This window comes from Mya arenaria, chromosome 7 (genome assembly GCF_026914265.1).
Source record: "Mya arenaria isolate MELC-2E11 chromosome 7, ASM2691426v1".
NCBI classification, from domain to species: domain Eukaryota; kingdom Metazoa; phylum Mollusca; class Bivalvia; order Myida; family Myidae; genus Mya; species Mya arenaria.
This window is the reverse complement of record NC_069128.1, coordinates 65,208,729-65,232,343: the sequence shown is the minus strand read 5'-3', so window position 1 is coordinate 65,232,343 and position 23,615 is coordinate 65,208,729. Positions and strand designations below refer to the sequence as shown.

General features: G+C 36.4%; 1 protein-coding gene across 1 annotated transcript in view; it reads left to right on the top strand.

The window, feature by feature from the left end:
• LOC128241347 (neurogenic locus notch homolog protein 4-like) overlaps positions 1 to 23,615 on the top strand; it is a 33,107-nt gene that overhangs the window by 7,304 nt on the left and 2,188 nt on the right. Inside the window, exons 6-21 of the mRNA XM_052958275.1 lie at positions 6,399 to 6,577; positions 7,108 to 7,243; positions 7,716 to 7,832; positions 8,339 to 8,404; positions 8,795 to 8,932; positions 9,459 to 9,614; positions 10,646 to 10,789; positions 11,839 to 11,991; positions 12,441 to 12,572; positions 12,857 to 13,021; positions 15,495 to 15,578; positions 15,929 to 16,123; positions 20,154 to 20,179; positions 20,885 to 21,002; positions 22,659 to 22,799; positions 23,176 to 23,347. Coding sequence (XP_052814235.1) covers positions 6,399 to 6,577; positions 7,108 to 7,243; positions 7,716 to 7,832; positions 8,339 to 8,404; positions 8,795 to 8,932; positions 9,459 to 9,614; positions 10,646 to 10,789; positions 11,839 to 11,991; positions 12,441 to 12,572; positions 12,857 to 13,021; positions 15,495 to 15,578; positions 15,929 to 16,123; positions 20,154 to 20,179; positions 20,885 to 21,002; positions 22,659 to 22,799; positions 23,176 to 23,347 — 2,122 coding nt within the window. The remainder of the gene's footprint in view (positions 1 to 6,398; positions 6,578 to 7,107; positions 7,244 to 7,715; positions 7,833 to 8,338; positions 8,405 to 8,794; positions 8,933 to 9,458; positions 9,615 to 10,645; positions 10,790 to 11,838; positions 11,992 to 12,440; positions 12,573 to 12,856; positions 13,022 to 15,494; positions 15,579 to 15,928; positions 16,124 to 20,153; positions 20,180 to 20,884; positions 21,003 to 22,658; positions 22,800 to 23,175; positions 23,348 to 23,615) is intronic.

Here is a 23,615-nt window from a genome sequence, read left to right as displayed (position 1 = left end):
TTGTAATAGCAAAAATATGTCGGAAGGCCGAAATTGCGCGACGCGGCTCATATATGAATGAAAATTCACTGTCCTGCAATTTAAGTTACATCTCAAATAATAACTGTTTTAAGTACTATCTGTATCATGTATTCTGAAGATTCGATACAAAACATAAAAAAAGGGATTAGGAGCTTTAGTTCTTTGATAATTTTTATTGATATGACAAGGAATAAATATTTTACAATTACATAATAAGCAAAAAATTGGACATAAGATGGGACAGTTTTGTCAGTGGGTCCAGGGTAATCAAGGTTATGATACATATATTTTAAATGTGTGAGAAAGGCCTAATTTCGTTATCTCAACAGACTTTTCTGCAGCCTTTACATGTTACATATATGTTGGTATTCCATTATAACTGCCAAATAAATTCATTTTCAAAAATAAATTTGTGACGTAACAATCCGTGTCAAACTTTGTTACGTCTCTAATAGCCTAAACTATGCCTAGTATAAATGATATTTCTTCTACACAAAATATGCTGTACACAGTACTTTACTCGATAAATAATTCTATGCAAAAAATGATCTCCCCCAGTTTGTGTAATTAACTGAAATCCGAATTGAATTATTTGAGTCTACGATCGTGTCAAAAATGTTACGTCACCATATTTTTTTTAAACACACACACCATGCCATAGTTATTGATCGGCACTACTTTTCTGCGCGTAATATGTTGTCACTGTATTCCCAACGGTCGTGATTCGCCTTGCCATGTACTTTTCAACACGGAGCGATTAAAATGGCGGAGGACAAGCAGACGGGGTAAGTAGAACGTCGATGTTACATCACTGTAAGCAGTAATGGGGTTAGATTATTGAATATCGCTTGCCTAATCAGTTTGGCACATAGCTCCAACCCTGTCCAATCGGAAAAGAAATTATTATTCTCATTTATGGCATTTTAAAATGCGTGTAAACCCCAGCGTTCGATCTCTGTGTGTTGTTGAAAATTTACCCTGTGTATCGATCGTGTATGTCATTACATCTTCACTAATTGTCAGTGATCAGGGGCAATGCTGATTATTATATACACTATAAAGTAAATATTTAAGATTATTATATTTCCCGTGAATTCAACCAGATCGAGTGGGGTTGTTGTCAATTTACGAAATGGACGTTTTGATTATTTTTGCAAATGATGTAACGGAGATACGATCTTGGTGAAATTTTCGAGGATTGTCCTGTTGTCTCGTTTACATCTGAACAAAACATTACATTTTATTTCTTATGTTTCGATTATTTTTAAACACAATGGTTCATAGTACTATAAGATTCAATATGCTATGCCATGTATGTGTGTAAAAAAGATTGAACAACAGTGCAGGCCGAATCTGTGTTAGCAACAAATGGGATGTAACTTAGAAACCAAAGTATCAGTCAATGTTGCATCACAAACATTATCTTAATGTCCATGTTACATCTACTTTTTAAAATATATTTTACAATGATCTGTGTGGAGTGATCAAGAAAGAATCACATACTGTCAAATCTATTTTTAGGATTGTGAATTTTGCAAAATCCAGCATAGTTTTATTACTTGTCTAAAGGTACATTAAATCGAAACTATTTGTCAGATGTATCATGGACACACAATTTGTTGTCAAAATTACATCACTCACATAAAATAAAATGGTAATGTCTGCATTTTGGGTTTTAATTTCAGATTATTCAAACACCAGAACATCAGTTGTCAACAGACGAACATGGAGTATGGGTTCAGTTTTTTAAGAAGGCCAAAAAGACATTATGGACTTTAGAAGACAAACAGTTTTTCGTTTTGTGGGACGACATCGTAGAGCAACGTGAAGAACCATCACTGTCAATGTGTGGCTCTAGACTTTTCTACAAATTTTGAATTGATGGCACATAAATAGAGGATATTACATGAGTGACCATTGAATATGGAATTTATTAAACGAGTTTTCTAAAATTGATAAAAATGAGCCTTGGCGAGTTTTTATCTATTTTAGTAAACAAGTTTAATAAATTCCATATTCAATGACCACGAATGTTATATTCTATTTATATTATAAATTCAAAGTTGACTATTAGTAGGGCTTAACGCATATAACGTCACTTTTAGTGCGTTCATCTTATGCTATTAGTAATGACGTTAATTAGCATAATTATGTCACTAGTGAAATATTTAAACTTATGTCACTCTGTTATTTCACGCTGGCGACGTAATTTATGATATAAAAGAGTGAAAGCTCTCTTAAGGGATTGTTTATTGAAGAAGATTGCAGATGTCTAGACAATTAAGTGGTACCTTAATTTAGATCAAAAGTGTTGCCAAAGGCTCAGCTTCATACACTACTTTTGATGTTCATAAAGTTGCCACCTACCAAGACGTCTTATTTTAGTGATTACTTTTAAAAGATAGGTTTGACTGTATATTTAGACTTTCTCCCTTTTGTATGCATTACAGAGTATTGTATCAAAGTTTCAATAAATTGCAAACAGTAAAACTTCTATAACGCCTTTTAAATCGGTCCGCATACATAGTTATGCATTAAACAGCCACCTGTACAAAACAGGTCAATTTTATCATGGTCACTGTAGAGAGGTTCTGTATTGCAATTGTTGAGTTCTGTTGAACAAAAATGTGCTGTTATGACTTAAAATAAATGATATATAATTAGCTCCACTGGCCGAAGGCCATGGAGCTTATGTCGTCACAGATTGTCCGTCGTGAGTGCGTGCGTGCGTGCGTGCGTAAACTTTTACTTTAAACGACATCTCCTCTGAAACTGATAAGCGGATTTTGACAAAACTTCACAGGAATGTTCCTTTGGTGGTCCTTTACCAAAATTGCTCAAATGGTTCCGGTCCATTGCACAATATGGCCGCCAGAGCTAAAAATAGCAAAATCTTTAAACGACATCTCCTCTGAAACGGTTCGGCAGATTTTGATGAAACTTGACAGTAATGTTCCTTGGGTGGTCCTTTATTAAAATTGCTCAAATGGTTCTGGTCCATTGCACAATATGGCCGCCACAGCTAAAAATAGCAAAATCTTTAAACGACATCTCCTCTGAAACGGATCGGCAGATTTTGATGAAACTTGACAGAATTGTTCCTTGGGTGGTCCTTAACCAAAATTGCTCAAATGGTTCCGGTCCGCTGCACAACATGGCTGCCAGGGCAAAAAAATAGAAAAACCTTTAAAGAACATCTTCTCAGAAACCGATGATCAGATTTTGATGAAACTTTACAGAAATGTTCCTTGGATGGTCCTTTACCAAAATTGCTCAAATGGTTCCGGTCCATTGCACAATATGGCCGCCAGAGCTAAAAATAGCAAAATCTTTAAACGACATCTCCTCTGAAACGGTTCGGCAGATTTTGATGAAACTTGACAGTAATGTTCCTTGGGTGGTCCGTTATTAAAATTGCTCAAATGGTTCTGGTCCATTGCACAATATGGCCGCCACAGCTAAAAATAGCAATATCTTTAAACGACATCTCCTCTGAAACGGATAGGCAGATTTTGATGAAACTTGACAGAATTGTTCCTTGGATGGTCCTTAACCAAAATTGCTCAAATGGTTCCGGTCCGCTGCACAACATGGCTGCCAGGGCAAAAAAATAGAAAAACCTTTAAAGAACATCTTCTCAGAAACGATGATCAGATTTTGATGAAACTTAACAGAAATGTTCCTTGGATGGTCCTTTACCAAAATTGCTCAAATGGTTCCGGTCCAGTGCACAATATGGCCGCCAGAGCTAAAAATAGCAAAATCTTTAAACGACATCTCCTCTGAAATGGTTCGGCAGATTTTGATGAAACTTGACAGTAATGTTCCTTGGGTGGGCCTTTATTAAAATTGCTCAAATGGTTCTGGTCCATTGCACAATATGGCCGCCACAGCTAAAAATAGCAAAATCTTTAAACGACATCTCCTCTGAAACGGATAGGCAGATTTTGATGAAACTTGACAGAATTGTTCCTTGGGTGGTCCTTAACCAAAATTGCTCAAATGGTTCCGGTCCGCTGCACAACATGGCTGCCAGGGCAAAAAAATAGAAAAACCTTTAAAGAACATCTTCTCAGAAACCGATGATCAGATTTTGATGGAACTTAACAGAAATGTTCCTTGGATGGTCATTAACCAAAATTTGTTAAATGGTTCCAGTCCACTGCACACCATGGCTGCCAGAGCTAAAAAATAAAAAAAACTTTATACGACTTGTCGTCGAAACCGATGACCTTTTTTCGATAAAACTTGACAGAAATGTTTGTTTGGTGCTCCTTTACTCAAATTGCCCAAATCATTTCGGTCCACTGCACAACATGGCAGCCAGAGCTATTAAAGTAAAAAAAAAAATTAAATAACTTCTCCTCAAAAATTGATGATTGTATTTCTATGAAACTTGACGAAAATGTTCGTTAGGTGGTCTTTGCTTGAACCTTTTGGCCAGTGGAGCACAGGCACTGATGTGCCTCTTGTTTCACTACATGGTCAGTTATTTTATCAAAGCATCACAATGAAATGAATATGTTATGAATGCGAAAAGATACAATTGCATTACTACACCTTACACATATGGATTGCTATGGTGAGCCCCCAGGTCCACTTGCACTGTGGTTACCTGGCTATCCAATCAATTATTTGATTGGGGGTATTTTCAGCATTTGATATGTTTATTGTAAAAGAGGTTCATTGTCAAATATATATATATAAAATACATTTGTAAGTATACATGGCAAACAATTATTAGTACAATTTTAAAGCTTTCTGATTTCTTAAGAAGAATGTTACAGTAAATGCTAAATGCTGAAAAAACCCAACCTAATACAGAAATGTGCATGCTTAGTCTATGTGCAAGCAAGTACTACGAGCTATTGAAAGCAATATATATGTCACAAGTTGACAAAATGTCTCTTCAGATTATGCATCTAGACTGTCTAATCAGGGTCTTTACTTAACATCCATTTGCCAGTTAATGAAGCCCCGAGAAATACTTACTGAATAACAGTAGTGCTGCACAAATTAATTTTCTTGTTGGTCCTTCTCTAAATGACCGAAGAGACATTTTACCAGACATGCTTACACAAAAACTACAACATCCGTCTACCTTGCTGTTATGTTACAGTGCACCATAGCATACAACATGGGGTAGTTAATAGGTTAAAGGCACATACATTTACATGCAGAGAGTCTAAAATCAGGAGATGTTTAATGCCAAAGAACATTTAGTAGGTAAAGATACAGAAACTATTAAGTCACACTATGTGGTGTCCATCGTTACTTTTATTTTATAATGAAACGTGTTTAGTTTGGTATTTTCTTTAAGTTGTAACATTTTCAGTCAACTAAAAGTCTTTGTGATGTTAAAATGTATTTAATTCAGTACTTTCTCGGACAACATTGCCTCCATTTTGCTGGTAGCAATCAATTTATTGTTCAGTTTCGTGTCAAGTTACATCTGAACATAATCATCAAAAACAAAACATTCATGTTAAAGATAATATTTAGTCAGTGTTAAGGTATAAACATGGATTAAAATTGAGAAGACTGAACATTACAGATGTGTTGCAATACCTTTATTTAACTGTACAAATGTTGTTTTGTTGTTGTCCGTCTTTGTTACATCACAATAATTTAAGTATTCATTATCACTTGTAACTTTTTCCTGTATGCATAAATTCTCTTCATTTTTCATGTAATTAACCTTTGTATGTATTCTTTTTCAAAGGTATACAAAACAATTTAGTAAAATAAGTTTTAAAAATAGAAAATACCTGGACACCAAACAATTTGTGATGTAACAAAAGAGGTTGGACAGTGAATTCTTCTTCATATTGTTTCTATCATTTTTGAAAGTAATTGTTAAAAAAAGTAAATGCCTGTTACTTCATAAGTCGTCCTGGCATGCCTATTTACAGTATGGTTATGTCATAAAAAATGTACTTCTTTTAATATATTGTTATAACCAGGCCTGACATTTCATTGAAAAATTACAGGGTTATAGAATTGCAAAAAAATGGCAGGATAGCTTTAAAAATTCTGCATTAAAGTTTTAATTTCATGTCATTCAATCAATAGTTTTTATCCAATTGTTATGAAACTTTGTCAGAATACTTATCTATATATTGTGAATATGGGTCACCTCAGGTAAAAAAATAGGTTATTCACACAAATGGAATAGTTTCTGTTGATCTTCATAAAATTTGATCAGGTTATTTGTATGATATCCCTGATAAGTAGTTTGGGTCTTCTTGGTAAAAAAATTAGGTCACTAGCTCAAATCTTAGGTTTGCGTAATTGCATTGTAAAATGAAAATTCTGGCTTTAATGTGGCATTGGGATTTTATATGTATATTTTATCCTGAATTCACATTTTTCTCCAGGAGCCCACAATGAAAGTTCTTGCCTGCCCTGCACCCCTGGGTACTACTGTGTTGCCCCGGGGCTCGTTGCACCCACAGGAATGTGCGATCCGGGCTGGTACTGGGAATCAGGCTCGTTATTGGCTCAACCCACTAGTCCAGAGGGAGGAAAATGCCTAGCTGGCACCTATTGTCCAGTGGTAAGATATAATTGGGTCTGTAACATTGAAGTACAGTCGAAACCGGTTTGCTGAATATCCCAGGGCTAGCCAAAATCCTTCAAGTCTCACAAATATGAAGCCAAGCAGGAATTCTTACATACAGTAAACTAATATTGGTCCTTTACATCAAGTTTGAGCCAAAGAGGAAATTGAGCCCCAAAATGTCAAGCCAATGGGTTTTACCTGTAGCTGTTGAGATTGTTTTCCCTGTTTCTTAGTAGCCAGAAGTAAACAACCCTCCACCCCACTTCTTGAAGTGTCCCTGGGGAACTGGATACTACCACAAAAAAGTGTTATCAGCAAAGCTGGATATAAAAATTATGGTCAAGAAACTGTAGTGCTGTTATGTTTTTGTACCAGAAATTCAATGTGCTGGAAACAGGCTCCTACTATGTAACCAACATGCTAGAAACAGGCAACTTCAGTGGAGGATATTACAACACAGGAAATTCATTGTGTAACACTACTTTTTCTTATGTCTTATGAATAACTTGTTATCTCCTTAACAGGGAAGCTACACCACGACGGGATGTGACCCAGGCTCCTACTGTTCTAAAGACATGCTAGATGCAGTCACGGGTAACTGTTGTGCGGGATATTACTGTACAGGGAATTTCACAACCGACCAACCCACAGGCACTGGAGGTATGTTTATTGTTATAATACCTGTTGAAATTGATCATGCAAGGGATAAAACAATTATGTTTGTCTGTTTTTCCAACAACAGATGACCAAATATCATAGTCCTAATGTAAGTGTAAACGATATTCTCTTGAAACTGTTTTTCAAACAATAGAAGACTAGATATCATAGTTGTCATTGTTAAAGATATTTTCATGAAACTTAGTAAGCATGTTATCATTGTCAATATGGGTGTGTATAGCAAGGCCAGTAGATCTGGTTTTAGTTATTGAGTTATGCCTCTTCATGTACTGATAACAAGAGACAACCTTCGGCGTATAATTGTAAAGTATAGTCTACCATTTAAGGTTACAAATGCCCGACAGGTCACTTCAGTTTCTTGGGCAGCTTTCATGCCATGTATGGGGGTAGCCATAATGCTTCCCTGTCTGGCAGTTATATCATTATATAAGTTACCTCCTATCTGTCCTTACAGGTGACCGATGCCCCACAGGCCAGGGAGCCACTGATAACTCATTCTGTCTGTCCTGCACTGCTGGAAAATACTGTAGCCAATCAGGACTGTCCGCTATTGAAGGAGACTGCTCCCAAGGTATGACTTCATGTTAATTAAAAAAAAATCATGAACTTCATACATGTACCTGAAGATGTCATATTAGGGTATTTTTTATCAATGCAAAATGGATTTGATTCCCTCCTGGATGCATAAAAATTGGTTGTAGTCTTCAAGCGTGACTTGTTGATTTCATTATAAATATGATCATTCTTTATAAGATCACTCTCTTGGCTAACGATTTGCCAAAAGGCTTAATGGGTTTATCTTATCAGCCATTGTCTGATAATACCAAGAATTTCAGTTTAATATAAATTGAATTACAGAATTACAGAATTTTTTTACATATAGACTACCACATTTCAGTCAATATCAAAGCAAACATTGCAATTCTAGGACCAGCCTACTCAGTCTAGCTGCATATACTGCCATAAAGACAAACTGCCCACTATATCTCCAACAGGATCAGAATTATACCTTATGTTAATATAATCTGTCTTTTTAGGATCAACCTATCCAGTCAAGCTGCATAAACTGCCCGCCAGGCTACTTCTGCGATGCTGGTATTTACGGAGCCATCTCCAACTACTCCCAATACATTTGTCCAGAAGGTAGCTTCAGTCTGGAAGCAACAGAGAACATGCTGACCAGCACCTTTGTCCACTTGGAACATTTAACAATGCCACAGGTAATGATTATTTAGAAGTTAAACATAGGGTTGATTGTTCAGAACTGTGTTAAAGTTAACAACATTGTTAACGTTATTGTTAACATTATTGATAAAATTGTTACTTCACTAGAAGCTTAATGGATACACTTACGATCTTCAGTACCTCTTATCAAGATTTGAGACAACTATTTCAGCTGTAGGTGTTTTACACAAATATAAGCACATCATCAAATATTTCACGTGTAAAAGTTGACAAAGCTGTTCACAATGTTGCTTAATTCAACAACAAAACATTTAACCATATTTCTATTAGGTTGATATCCTTTGACAGGGCTTGTCCATGAAGACAACTGTACATCTTGTTCTGTTGGTATGGCATGTGACGAAACTGGCCGCACCTATCCTAAGAGACCGTGTTCTGCCGGCTATTACTGTCTCACAGGAGCTCAATCACAGACACCTAGCCAAGGTAAGATTCATTATTGTTTTAGCATTTGTATTAGTTTCAAATGTGGGACTATTCCACTCTGCTGATGTAACATCATTAGAAGTGTTAATGCCAATGTTCAAATTATGTCACAAAACAAAATAGTGTCATTAAAGTGTCATTCATAATGTTATAGCATTTCTACTATGTGATTTATACCAGTTATGCATTTGATAACTAGGTTATTGGTGCTGTGTTTTGATCGGAAACCACAAGGTTATTAGTACTGTGTTTTGATCAGAAACATCATATTGATGACTCAGTTTTTTTTACACATTTTATAATCTGAATCTGCAAAACTCTGCTCAATTTGAATACAACCCCTCAGACCAAAATACAGTATCGATACTAATAATTGCATTGTGTTGGATCTTGTGTAGATACATGAAAAACCTGTCACTGACCCTGTAATCACTATCATGTGAACATTCTATTGCCCAGTAATATTTATTTAGATGACTAATGTCCATTTTTATATCATATGTAATGTCAGCTCTGTCCACTTCAGGGGTGAATGCTGACCCATCTCGGACTGGCTCGCACTGTCCTGAACAAACAGCAGACTCAGTGCCTTGCCTTGCCGGAACATTCAATCCAAGTCTGTTGCTGCATTCAGAAGATCAGTGTCTAAACTGTACTGGAGGAAGTTATTGTAATGATACAGGTAAGTTTGGTTTGAGCTGTTGAAGCCAAAACCTTGTTCATAAAATATAAATACAGTTGAATCTTGTTTTCTCAACTCATTGGGACAGGCGAAAATACCTCATGCCTCGGAAAATTTAACCCAAGAGGGAATACTTACAGTATTCTTACTGTAAATAATACTTACAGTATTATTTTTCTTCAGTAGAAAAAATCAGTCCCTTTCATCCATTTAGAGTCGATGAAGAATTTGATTCAAGTGAGTTTTAGCCCACAGGGTTCGACTGTAGGATGACTTGGAAATGTTTGCTTTCACTATTTTTTTTATTACAATTTTAACAGGTATGAACTATTATGAAAAGACAAGCATTGTCTTATTAATAAACTGAAAAGTTAAAGATCCTATAGAGGATAAGTTTGAATACATTTGCTCCAACTGAATTAAGCAATAAAACTGCCAGTGTAATAGTACCTACCGGTATCTGCAAATGCATATATTTGGTAATCCTCATTATCCAGCTCATTTTCAATCCTTCAAAAAATATGGCACACAAGGTAACTAATTATTGTTATTTTCAGGCCTAAGTGCTGTAGTTAGTCCGCTAGTTTCTACTGTCCCATGGGAAGGGACAGCTCAACCAAGGAACAGTACACAGTCGGCAACTACTGCCCAATATGTAAGAGGGGTTTCGAAAATGTTGATGTTTATGTCCAAGCCATTGATGATTTTATTACCATATTTATCGTAATAAACGTGCAGTGGATCTTTTGCTTTGCATTTTCAAAGAATTCTGAACCTAAATAATGCTCATTTCGATTCAAAACATTAAGAAATTAGAAGATTTATGTGAAATGATCTGTCAGTAGTCATCTAGTTGGTAGTACAGCTGCTGAACACCTTAAGTCTGTAGTAGTATTTTTGTTCTGTTCATAAAAATCAAATGAGTAAAACATGATAATGGATTAAATTTTTAGATTTAAAACATATATTTTTGGCACCAACCAATCGTTAGCACCTTATCCAAAAAAATCTGAAATATTAATATTTTATAGGTTCTGAGTATCCCACACCTTGCCCCTATGCAACCTTCTCCAACAACGTGGGTAATGCCGCAAGTGGAGATTGTAGCCAGTGTAACCCAGGCTACTATTGTAACGGAGAAGGACTCGCCAATGTCACTGGAGAATGCAAAAAAGGTATGGACCACAATATAGTGAAGTTTGGGATGTTAGTCTAGAGTAAGGGAGAAAAATTATAACCGTAAATCATTGTGTAAAGAACACACTTTTTTCCCCCAGATTTCTTATAGATAAAATTCCTGCGTCTTATGTACAGTATTGGGCTTTTGACATTTTTTTCCAAAGTCCATTGCAGGCCAAAAAATGTTTGTTTACAATTCACTTCAAAGGGAAGCTACTCACATGGATTGATTGATTTAGTAATATTAAAGAGTTGTTACTGGTTCTGTAACCTTTAATAAATTAACATGATGCTGGTTGTTATTCATCAATTTAAAGGGACTAGACACCAGACGGTCCAAAATCGGCAAATACAGTATTTCCTCAGCCCAAAATTGTTAATGTGAGCTAGTAGGAGGCCGATAATATATCACTTTACATGGTTGAAATAATAAACACAACAATCATGCTTCTGCCTTGTCTCAGTGTTTCCCTGTTTAAAATAGTACATAATGGTTTCCAAGCTGATTCACTAACTGACATAACTCAAAATAATCTTTAAAAATCTAATAGTTAAACTGCACATAAGTTGAACTTTCATTTTGCACCTTTAGATCACCAAAACCACAGAAATCTTGTAAATTTGTGTTTATGTGGAGGAGATACTATACTTTCATTGCAAATACTGCACATCAAAATATCCATACAGTTTTGCAGAAAAGCCATCCCATATTTTCAGCGAAAGTATTGCCCATTGTCAACATCCATGATATCTTTGCCTTGAGCTAAATGTATTCTCTAGCCTACTTATACCAAGTAGGAAGCACTGTTGGGACTTGAGGTGATTTGCCTTTATACTGGGAAATATTTGGCTAAATGTAAAAGCCTGATGTTTCCTTTTTAATATCACTTAAATATTTCCCAGGTTACAACCGCCCATGGGTAGCAGAGTTCAGACTTGGGTGATTTGCCTTAATCAGGAAATAATGCCTTAATCTAAAAAAACTCACATGATATATACCCCATGGGATAATTTACCTTTATAATACAAATTTATTATTTCCCAGGTTACTACTGCCCTGTTGGTAGCAGTGTTGAGACAGAAGTAATCTGCAACATTGGCAAATACTGTCCCACGGGCACTGCGGTCCCACAAGATTGTCCTGCTGGGTACTTCACGGGATCTAAAGGAAAAAAAGAGTGTCAGATCTGCCCTGAAGGTAAATGGACACAAAACTAAGACTATTTATTATTTAGTTCACAAAGTTCAGGTAAACATCAAACTTACAAATTGGAAATAAAGTACCATAAGTTGGAATTTCTTTACTTTAAGTAAACGCTAAATAGCATGTTTGTTTAAACAAATTCTTCAATTTGTTTCAAAGAATTTTTCCACCAGGGTGAATAAAATATTTTCGAGCATGGGATTAAACATCTAGTCAAACCACTGTTGGCTCAAACTTCTAGGGACCAGCGAAAATACCTCGAGCCTTGGAACATTCGAGCCAAGTGTGATTGCTTACATTCAGTATAAAGAAACTGCTCCTTTACATCCAGTTCACGCCAAAGAAGAATTCGAGCCAACGGGGTTTGACTGTAATTAGTTGTTGTTGCAAATGAGTTGTTGAACATATGACAGATGAGTAAATTTAACTCAATTCTGTTCAAGGCTTCTACTGTGTGGGGGCCAATGTGGTGGCTGGAGACATCAGCACTGTGAAGACTGCTTGCCCCTCGGGATATTTCTGCCCCAACGGCAACTGGCAGCCTTGCCCAGCTGGAACTTACAGCGCAGTTAAGGGTCTTGACAAAGGAAAGCGAGTGTACATCATGCATTGGTGGATTCTATTGTGGTTGTAAGTATTCAAAATGGTCATCTCCTTATGTTTTGATAAGTATTGTATGTTGGTTATTCATGTCGGACGACAGCTCATTGAGCTAATGTTTCTTGTTAACTTATATAAGATTCTTGTATCTTGTATCTCCTATCTTGTATCTTGATCATCGACCTACTTCCATCCCTCATAGCATTAACCCATTAAAAATGTAATTGGTACAGTAAGTACATATTTCGCTCTTTTCTAGCTGACAAATTGACCAGCCCTTCAGGCCCTTGCAGTGCCGGTCACTACTGTACATCGGGCGCACTTTCTGCTAATCCAACCATGCTAAGGGCTAGCCAATGCCCTGCCGGTACAGTTCACCCCATTGTTGGTGATGTGTGTCCTATTGGCCATTATTGTCCAGAAGGTACGGAAAATCCCATTAGTTGTCCGGCTGGTACCTACCAGGATCTAACCAATCAGGACCACTGTTAGGTAAAGTAAAGTTTTAATTTAACCTGAATCAATGCAGAGGCATAATTTGTTTGAATTTCTTTTTTTGAGAGTCACATGAATTGGTACATACAATGTCTTATGTAGAAGGAATTGGATATGGTTAAATGGTTATTGTTTTAACATGCTTTCTCAAACACACTCACTAAAAGTACCCAATCTACTGAGATTCTTCAGATATCAGGCTTCGTTACACTATACAATGTTACAAAATCATGCAATTATGTTAATTTTGACCGACTTTGATACCTTAAGATTTATAAAACATCAATCTTTGACAAGTTTGCATTAGCTTTATTTTATCTACTTTTCTGGTTCACAATCCTTAATTTCTTTCCAGGATAACTGCAGGACTGTCCATCCGGCTACTACTGTCCAGCCGTATTTAATACCACCGCCTTCAATGAGTTTGACTGTCCAGCTGGTCACTATCCAGTTAACACTACACATGCTACAGAATACCCATGTCCACCACAGACATTCAACAACCTCACGAATGGTATGTAATCATAATTTAGAGCATGTATTAGAGCTTACCTCAGATGAGAAGATTGCATAATAGCTGAAGATATTTCTATTAAATATTATATTTTTATATCCAGGTTTTGAGTTGAAAAATAGCATTGTCAATGGAATTTACATTTTAAGAGATATAGAATTATTATTGGTACTGTCAGAAATAAAGTTACTGCTACATATTATATAATGTCTGTTAATTGGTGGTGGTGGTGGGGGGGGGGGGTAATTGTAAAACATCTAAAATCATTACTTATGTCAATTTCATAAAATATTCATTGTCAAATTATAAAAAAGTTGTAAGTGTTTTTTTTGTTTTTTTTACATACTTTTTTTTTTTTAATCAAATCTACGAAAATTTAATATTACTAATCCTATAATGCAAGTATAAATTAATATGATAATTAAGAAAATGACTTCAGTTAGGAAATGACTTAACCCTTTCCCTCATGTCAAATCAGCCATATTAGGCCTGCCACTGCAGTACATTGATAACCAGTAGCCAATAGATAATAAGCCCCTATTAATACCCCTACTTTGTGATGGAGGCTTCTATTGTAATGGCACAGGATTGTCTGCGGTATCTGGGCCTTGTGACGCAGGTAGGTTTCATGTATTTGTTTTTTTTTGTATTTGAAGTATTCATTAATGAATTATTTCTGTATGTCTTAGTCATGAGAAAGTAAAGTTGCTCTTTAAAGTTTACTTTATGTTAAGAAACTACATTTTATTACAGTCATATGTAGTCAACATCCTAATCTCTACCATAGTTGATTTAAAGGCTCAGCTATTAGTGTGACCTTTAATTATGAGTTTTAGTTTTACTTGACAGACATTCTTTACTAACTATTAGGGATGCAAACGAATATTCGAATATTCGATCAAACGTTTGGTATTCGAATGTCAAAATCGGTATTCGAATATTCGATGTTTTGTTATTGAATAAATATATTAATAAATCTTTTGCCTACAACTCTGTTGTTGTGTTTAAAGTTTGTCTTGTTTTTACAATGATTGGCATAAACTGTCAGAGGTGTGAATGTGATGACAATACACTAAACACGCGTCATATGACATTGAGGGACATATCATCAGGTACTATAAAAGACCCCGTAATTTTAAAGTAACTGGCTATCAGAAAAGTGACACAAAAAATATTATCGGTAAACTTAAATGCCTTCGCCAATTAAGGAAAAAACAAGTTCCCGAGTTGGTTTGGTTTTTCAAAGTTTTATTTAGCACAGGTCAATCCCAGAATGAGGCTGCTCGTGCTACGGAAAGACCCTCAATTGGCGTATTAACGCCATTTGACTAGAAATCCATCTAAGTTCACATTGTTTACAATTATGAAGGCACAGGGATATAAATGAAAAATAAATTTTCTTTGTCCATAATGTGTTGCTTTTGTCTTTTTGAAATGAGGAATTTCAGAAGCTCATTTGGTGAAATTCAGGGTACGCAGCGCATGGTTGTTACGACAAAGTAGGGATAAAATGCCCCGACTACTACTTAAGAGAATATTATAATAGTAAACTACAACTTTTAAAAGAGGTATTTTGGTAATCTAATATTCAAATATTCGTTCAAAAGAATTACCGAATATTCGAATATTGATTTTGCCATTCGTTTGCATCCCTACTAACTATACAGTATTCCATGTTTCTTCTGCGCAGCAGGTCAGTTGAAGCCCATCCCCTAGATCTTCAGATGGTACCTGGCTACTTTTTTTCCAACTAACAAGGCTGTAATGGTCTCCTGTTTGAAATGAAACATTATCACTCTTTTATATACTCCAGGTTTCTACTGCCCGGCGGGTCAATCCCAGCCGGAACCCTACATCTACAGATGTACCCCTGGCTAATATTGTCCAGCTAACACAGCGTTGGAGGTCATCTGTGAAAACGGCTACTACCAGGATGAATACCAGAAAGACATATGCAAACTTTGCCCAGCAGGTAGGATTTTATAATTTAACCTTTCCCATTTGGGCTATGAATTAATTTTCAAAGCTTTTTGAATCTTCTCTTTATAATCCTGAATATTCATATATAGCACCTATAGTCTTTCCCTTGTCTTACCCTAGTTCACCAGAAGTGCACTCCTAGTGAACTATGAGAGTACTAGAAGTGCACCAACTGTCAAGTTTGGTCTTAACAGTACTGTACTATATCATCTATAATGCATGCTATTCAGTGAATATCTCACTGACAAAGTGGCTTATAGTGGATGGCACTGTCTAAGGACAACTTTTGTTGAAAGCTATTTTCCATTGTCTAATGTTTAATGTTTGATTATATTTTTTAAGGTTACTTCTGTGACCATGCTTTTGGCGCAATCGGCAATCTCTCGAACTACGAATGTCCCAGAGGTTTCTACTGCCCGTGTGGTGTTAATGGGTCCAAACAGCATTGGTGGCCGAGACCCAGTGTCAGCCATGTTTGCCGGGATATTTCTGTCAGAATACAGGACTTCCTGAGCCTGAGGGACTTTGCTATCCTGGGTTGGTTACAATATTTTATTATGCCCCCTTTTGAAAAAAGTGGGGTATATTGTTTTGCACATGTCGGTCGGTCGGTCTGTCTGTCTGTCGGTCGGTCGGTCGGAATACCAAATGGTTTCCGATCAATAACTTGAGAACGCTTTGACCGAGGGACCTCATACTTGGTATGTGTATTGGTCATCACCAGCAGATGAACCCTATTGATTTTGAGGTCAGTGGGTCAAAGGTCAAGGTCAGTGTGACCTTTACATGAAAAACGGTTTCCGATCAATAACTTGAGAACGCTTTGACCCAGGAACCTCATACTTGGTAGGTGTATTGGTCATGACCAGCAGATGAACCCTATTGATTTTGAGGTCAGTGGGTCAAAGGTCAAGGTCAGTGTGACCTTAACATGAAAAACTGTCTGTCTGTCGGTCGGTCGGAATACCAAATGGTTTCCGATCAATAACTTGAGAACGCTTTGACCGAGGGACCTCATACTTGGTATGTGTATTGGTCATCACCAGCAGATGAACCCTATTGATTTTGAGGTCAGTGGGTCAAAGGTCAAGGTCAGTGTGACCTTTACATGAAAAACGGTTTCCGATCAATAACTTGAGAACGCTGTGACCCGGGAACCTCATACTTGGTAGGTGTATTGGTCATGACCAGCAGATGAACCCTATTGATTTTGAGGTCAGTGGGTCAAAGGTCAAGGTCAGTGTGACCTTAACATGAAAAACGGTTTCCGATCAATAACTTGAGAACGCTTTGACCCAGGGACCTCATACTAGGTAGGCTTATTGGTCATGACCAGCAGATGAACCCTATTGATTTTGAGGTCAGTGGGTCAAAGGTCAAGGTCAGTGTGACCTTTACATGAAAAAACGGTTTCCGATCAATAACTTGAGAACGCTTTGACCCAGGAACCTCATACTTGGTAGGTGTATTGGTCATGACCAGCAGATGAACCCTATTGATTTTGAGGTCAGTGGGTCAAAGGTCAAGGTCAGTGTGACCTTAACATGAAAAACGGTTTCCGATCAATAACTTGAGAACGCTTTGACCCAGGGACCTCATACTAGGTAGGCTTATTGGTCATGACCAGCAGATGAACCCTATTGATTTTGAGGTCAGTGGGTCAAAGGTCAAGGTCAGTGTGACTGTAAGCTGAAAAAAGGTTTTCTGATTGTCCATATTTTATTTAAGTGTCCAAATCCTACTAACAATTTTTTTCTTATATAGTAGACAGTAGAAATTTATATGTCACTAAATGCATGAGTTGAAGTATCAGTTTTCAGTGAACATCTAGTTTAATTATGCCCCCCTTCGAAGCAGAGGGGTTATATAATTGCTTTGCACATGTCGGTCGGTCTGTTGGAAGACCAAAGCTTGTCCGAGTGATAACTCAACAATTCCCGGACCTATGGTCATCAAACTTGACATGAAGATTAGGTATGACCAGTAGATGACCTGCCTCATATGCATCCAATGACAAATCAGCTGTCATTTCAGTCCATGCATATTTCATTCAATTGTCCAAATATTTCTGACAACTTGTTAATTTATTAGATTTTCAACAAAAATTAAAGAACAATAATTATTGTCAAACTCTTGTCATACCCCTGACGTAGTCTGTGTCTGCATTGTCGATGTAAAAATGATAAAAGGTCACTTTGACTCAAAACTCATAAAGCATTTAAGAGATTCAATTAAACTTGCTAAATGTTTTGCCAGGAACTTTATGCATATTATCATTTATAGCAAGGTGCATAACTTAGGCTTTAATAATTAAAGAGTTATGCTTTTTTTTTTCAAAAAAACCAGGAACAGACTAGTATTCTCTCTGCGGCGCTCATGTTGCTTTTGGTTGTGATGGTCATTTCTTTGGGAATTTTATATTGTGACCATTTCTGCAAGGTTTTGCACTTGTGACCCATGAAGATTTGCCTTTCTTTCATATTCATGCTTGATTAATATGTAACATTTAGCAATGCTTTGAATTTAAGATAATTATGATGGCGTTAAAATAAATTGTGAAAAATAAGACCTTTGGGTAGAATTTCAAAGTAAGACACTTAAAAATTGTATTTTGTTCCAGTTTCTTCTGCAACAGAAGCTCCTTCCTTCTCAACCCCCCTGACTCTGATTGTCCGATAGGCAACAACTGTCCTTAAGGAAGCTATGAGCCAACCCCGTCCCCTCGGGTACCATAGCAACGGGAACCGGTAACTTGAACCGGACTGATTGTGAGCCTTGTAAGCCAGGAAACTACTGCACGGCCATCAGTTCACAAAATGGTGAGAATTACTTTCACCTTAAAAGCTGGTGACTTTTTATACGCCCATCTTACGATGGCCGTATTATGGGAACACCCATGGCGGGCGGGCGGGCGGCTCCACAATGTTGTCCGCTCTCTAACTTGAACATTTCTCATCCAATTTTCACCAAACTTCATGAAAGTGTTTGTTGGTGAAATATCTAGGTCAAGTTCGATAACCAGCCAAATCGCTTTAGGCACTCCAGAGTTATGGCCCCCTGAATTTGTCAAAATTGGCCATTTTAGCTTTGTCCGCTCTCTAACTTGATCATTTCTCATCCAATTTCCACCAAACGTCATGAAAGTGTTTGTTGGTGAAATATCTCGGTCAAGTTCAATAACCAGCCAAATCGCTTTAGGCACTCCAGAGTTATGGCCCCCTGAATTTGTCAAAATTGTCCATTTTAGCTTTGTCCGCTCTCTAACTTGAACATTTCTCATCCAATTTCCACCAAACTTCGTGAAAGTGTTTGTTGGTGAAATATCTAGGTCAAGTTCGATAACCAGCCTAATCGCTTTAGGCACTCCAGAGTTATGGCCCCCTGAATTTATCAAAATTGGCCATTTTAGCTTTGTCTACTCTCAGACTTGAACAGTTTTTATCGGAATTTCACCAAACTTGCTACTATAAATGTTTGTTGGTATATATTCTTGGCAAAGTTCTATAACCAGCCAGGCTCTTCAGGATTATGGCCCTTGAATTGGTCAAAATTTGCCATTTTTGCTTTGTCCACTGTCTAATTTGAACAGTTATCATCTGATCTTCACCAAACTTGCTGAAAATATTTGTTGGTAAAATAAATCGGTCAAGTATGATAATCAGCCAAATGCCCCGAAGCACTTCAGGATTACTGCAAAGGGCCAATGTGACAGTAAGTTGTCTTAGAATCCAAGAAATTATTGATGGGCGTATTTTGTGAGTGTCGCTCTTGTTTAATATTGGAGATATTCGATAAATATGTGTATGAAAATTTTGGACTTTAAAAAATGTTCTTAAAATTACTCGGGCCTCTCTTTTAGCAATTTGAATCTTAAAGACATTGTAAGACTAATTTAAAGTTTCCTTACTGTGCTATTTTTGCATGTGAATGTACAGAACGGGCAAGTAGACAAAATATAATGTCAAACACTAAGCCGGCTAAAGGTTGATTAGTATAAAAAGCGCATCATTACATTGTGTTTTTAATCTTAGGGGTCACTCAGGCCGGGAATTGAACCCAGATCATCTTTGTGAAAAGCGAGTGAGCTAAATGGACGGCCATAACAATGTGGTTTTATGATGCAATAAAATGATATGCTGTTTGCTAACATAAAGCTACTGTTGTGTGATTATGTTATTAATTGCAAGAGCTAAGCTATAGTGATACAAGTTGTTTGGCTTGGAACTGGGTGTATTTGCTTTGATGTAATTGATAGATAATGCTTTAATTTACAAAATAATTAGTATTTAAATAGCAAAATTAGCAAAATATTATTTTTTTTTTAACCTTTTTAAGAAATAAAATATAATAAATTTATATAAATAATAAAATATTTATGGAAACCCACTGCAAACAAAGGTAATGATAATGACAAGGGCTTCGTTTTTATTAGTTTTCTAAGTACTCTTGATCATAACTGAGGTTGAGTTTTTCGATTTTGTCCACATGTAAAAATGGTCTGTTTTTCTTAAGTTGAAAGGTAAAAAAACAACATAATTTTTTTAATTTTTTTTTTCATATGTTTCAGCCTTCCATGTACCGCTGGGTACATTGGTTTGACGGGATCCTATATAGCCACGCCTACAGACAATATCATTGGTTACATTTGTCCAGCCGGTTACTACGGTCTTTTTGCTAACCCTTGTTCCCCGGGCACATACCAAATCCAACAGGGTCAGGGTAATTGTACACACTTTTTCTATGTTCTCAGATTCCTTTAACATATTTTACATTAATGATATGTATGAGGCCAAAATAATAATTGTATAATGAGGGTTACATCCTTATCAAAAACAGGTAGGGTATGTAGACATTTTTTTCTATTCTTTATTTATTAAGCTTGATAAAGAACTTTATTGTCATCTTTGGAGAATGGTGTTAAAAGAGTTTTTCAGTGTAAAGCTTTAAAGATTTTTAACTTCATATTAAAACACACACAAAATATACATTTTTTTTTCATTTTATATTTTATTTAACACCTGACTACAGAAACAAAACAACAGCGCCTATTTGGTAGGAAGGGTCGGGTAAAGTTTATTTTGTTTAGGCCCGAGAGTTGATCTAGAAGTTCATAGACTGGATATATATTTCTCAAAGTTCCTATAGTAATGATGAAGTGAAAGGCATATATATATATTAATGTGGTCTCACAGTGGAAATTATTGCTTATAGAAGCAAAATGTACAAATTGCTGGATTATCCCTAGTATGTAATAAAAAAGTTCTCTTATAACATCCTGTTATTGTTCTTTCAATCCAGATTCCTGTGACATATGTCCTGCAGGAAGGTCACCTGGGAATGAACTACACACTGCCTTGTCCTGCAGGCTACTATTGTCTTAGTGGCACCCAAAATGATGGCGAACCATGTCCAATTGGTGAGTTTTCTGTGTAATCATAGGACACAATTGTTAAGACCTTGGATGGACCTACCGCCTACCTTGTCCTGCGGGCTACTATTGTGTGAATTGCACAAACAATTATGACAAACCTTTTTTGATTGTTGAGGTAAATGTGCATGGATGCGCAGGTTTTCATATTTGTTTTATTTTTTTATGTTTTTTGCCTTTTTCGTAAAGCATTAGTAATGCATTTAGCTATAAAACATAAATTTTCCAACGTAGATATGAAAGTCTGCAATCTGTTCTTTTGTCAGTAGTCTCATATCACTGGTTGTTAGATATTTACGCCAGAATTGGCTCATTCAAAGACAAATTGTGAGAGTGCAGCTTTAACCCTTAAGTGCATGTATACGAGATAGGCTGACATAGCTCATTAGCAGATGTAAACGCATCTGGCCGACCTTATCCACTACTGGATGTATACGCATCTCCCGCATATTTCAATTCTTCAATTTTGCATCTTTCTATTTGTAAACAAGATCTTTATAAAGCTGAAGCTTAACCTTTTGCGTATTGATTTTCCCTCGAAAATGTGTCTGCTAAAACTTGAAGGTTATTATTTATACTGCCAATCACAGGTGTGAGATCCCACTGTGATGTAATAAAACCTCAAGGAATGGCAATACTGTACAGTATGGAATTTCCCCCAAAACATTGATGAGTAAATCATTGAATATATTATGTCAGTTTAATTTACCATTAAAATCAATAAAGATTATAATTATTTGTAGATAATAGTTTGTGTTACAAACAATAGAGACAATAAGTAGCTGAGAAAATGAGTAAATTTTCTCCTGAGCTAATCGATGGCCAGCGTGGTTCCGGTCGTAAAATAGGTCAAGTAAACAACATTTGTGCAAGCGTTTGATGATTAAGATCTTTTTATTCATTACTTGGAAAACATTTATCGGCTTTTTTTTTTGTAAAGAATTTTATTTGGGGGTAATAAAGTTAAACAGACACTCTGGACTGCATCTCTCAGCTGGATGACACCGGATATTCCTGCCACATTTCGGTGTATTATACACAAGAACATCAATTGTCGGCTTTTTAATCCAGATGGGTCTTTTTTATGATAGGGGTAATAAAATTTAGATCAATCCCAGCATTTTATTACCCTTTGATTTAATGCAATTATGACATTTCAAAGAAATGTTACAATTCCATCTTGGATATGCATTCACAGATGAAATAGAATAATTTAATATTTCATCATTGACACCATTTATTAGATAATTTAATTATCAATAAAAAATGTATTCACATAAAAAAGATTTGGAAACAATTATTTGGAGTAATATTGATTTTAAGGTCATACTGCTGTATTCATTTCCTTATTTTCAAATATCCTGAAAAGTACCTATACAGATAAGGACTGCTTATCAGTAAGATGGCTATTGACTGGGAGGTGTAATCTGGCCACTTGTCTATGTGCTAAGGATGAGGAGGAGGAGGAGGAGGAGGAGGATGATGACAACAACAATGACAGTGGTGGTGGTGAGGAGGACAATGATGATGACAGCAGTGACAAGGAGAAGATGAAGGAGGATGTAATTTGAGGTTTTGGTAACATTTGAAATTAAAGATAAAAGTCATAAAAAATGATAATTTATACTTATTTCACATTCACAGGTGGAAAATACTGTGGAGGGGAAGCTCTCACTGAGCCAACTGGCCCGTGTGCTGAGCGGTACTACTGCCCTGCAGCAGATGATATCGGAGACGCATCCCCCACCGGATACCTTTGTCCAGCGGGATCAATATGTCCAGCCAGTAATAATTGTTTTTTCTATCAATGTCATATGAAATATGAGACATATTTTTGTTTTAGATTGACAAATATATTAACCAAGGGTTTGGGGAACCATTTCCTATCAATTAGGAACATTCTTGCGGCAGGATAAATATGTCCAGCTTGAAATATTTTGTTTTGTCTTCAAATGTGATATTAAATACAAGTCATATTGTTGTTTTCAATTGACATATATTTCACACGGGAAAATACATATCATTTCCTATTAGGTAATAAAATTATTTTGAGTTTAGACTTTCATAAACATGCTCATTTTCAGTAGTATGACCACCCAATGATCTTATAAGCTTTAAACTTTTATTAAAAGAATGTTTCCATTTTTATTCCCTTTTTCAGACACTGCCGATCCCATACCATGTGACCCGGGCACCTACCAAGAAAACGTGGGCAAGTTCGAGTGTGACGCGTGTCCAGCAGGGTACTATTGCCCGTCTAATACATTTGTGCCCATTGATTGCCGGATCTATTCATACTGCCCTGAGAGTTCAGCTGCCCCGACGCTGTGCTTGTATGGGACTTAAATGACGCCTCGACAAAATTGGAAAAGCCGGAAGATTGTTCAGCCTGCATTGGTGGTTAGTTTTTAAAGAATTTGTTGTGGATGGGTGGTTTTCCTTTAGGAATGACCAGGGGTCGTATTCAATAAGCTAGATTTAACTTAAATTTAAGATTATAAACTAAGTGTTTTGATTGGCCTGTATATTTAGCTTACCAATGGGCTGAATGGAATAACTGGGGCATGTCTAAGGATAAGGATAGAATAAATATTGAATACC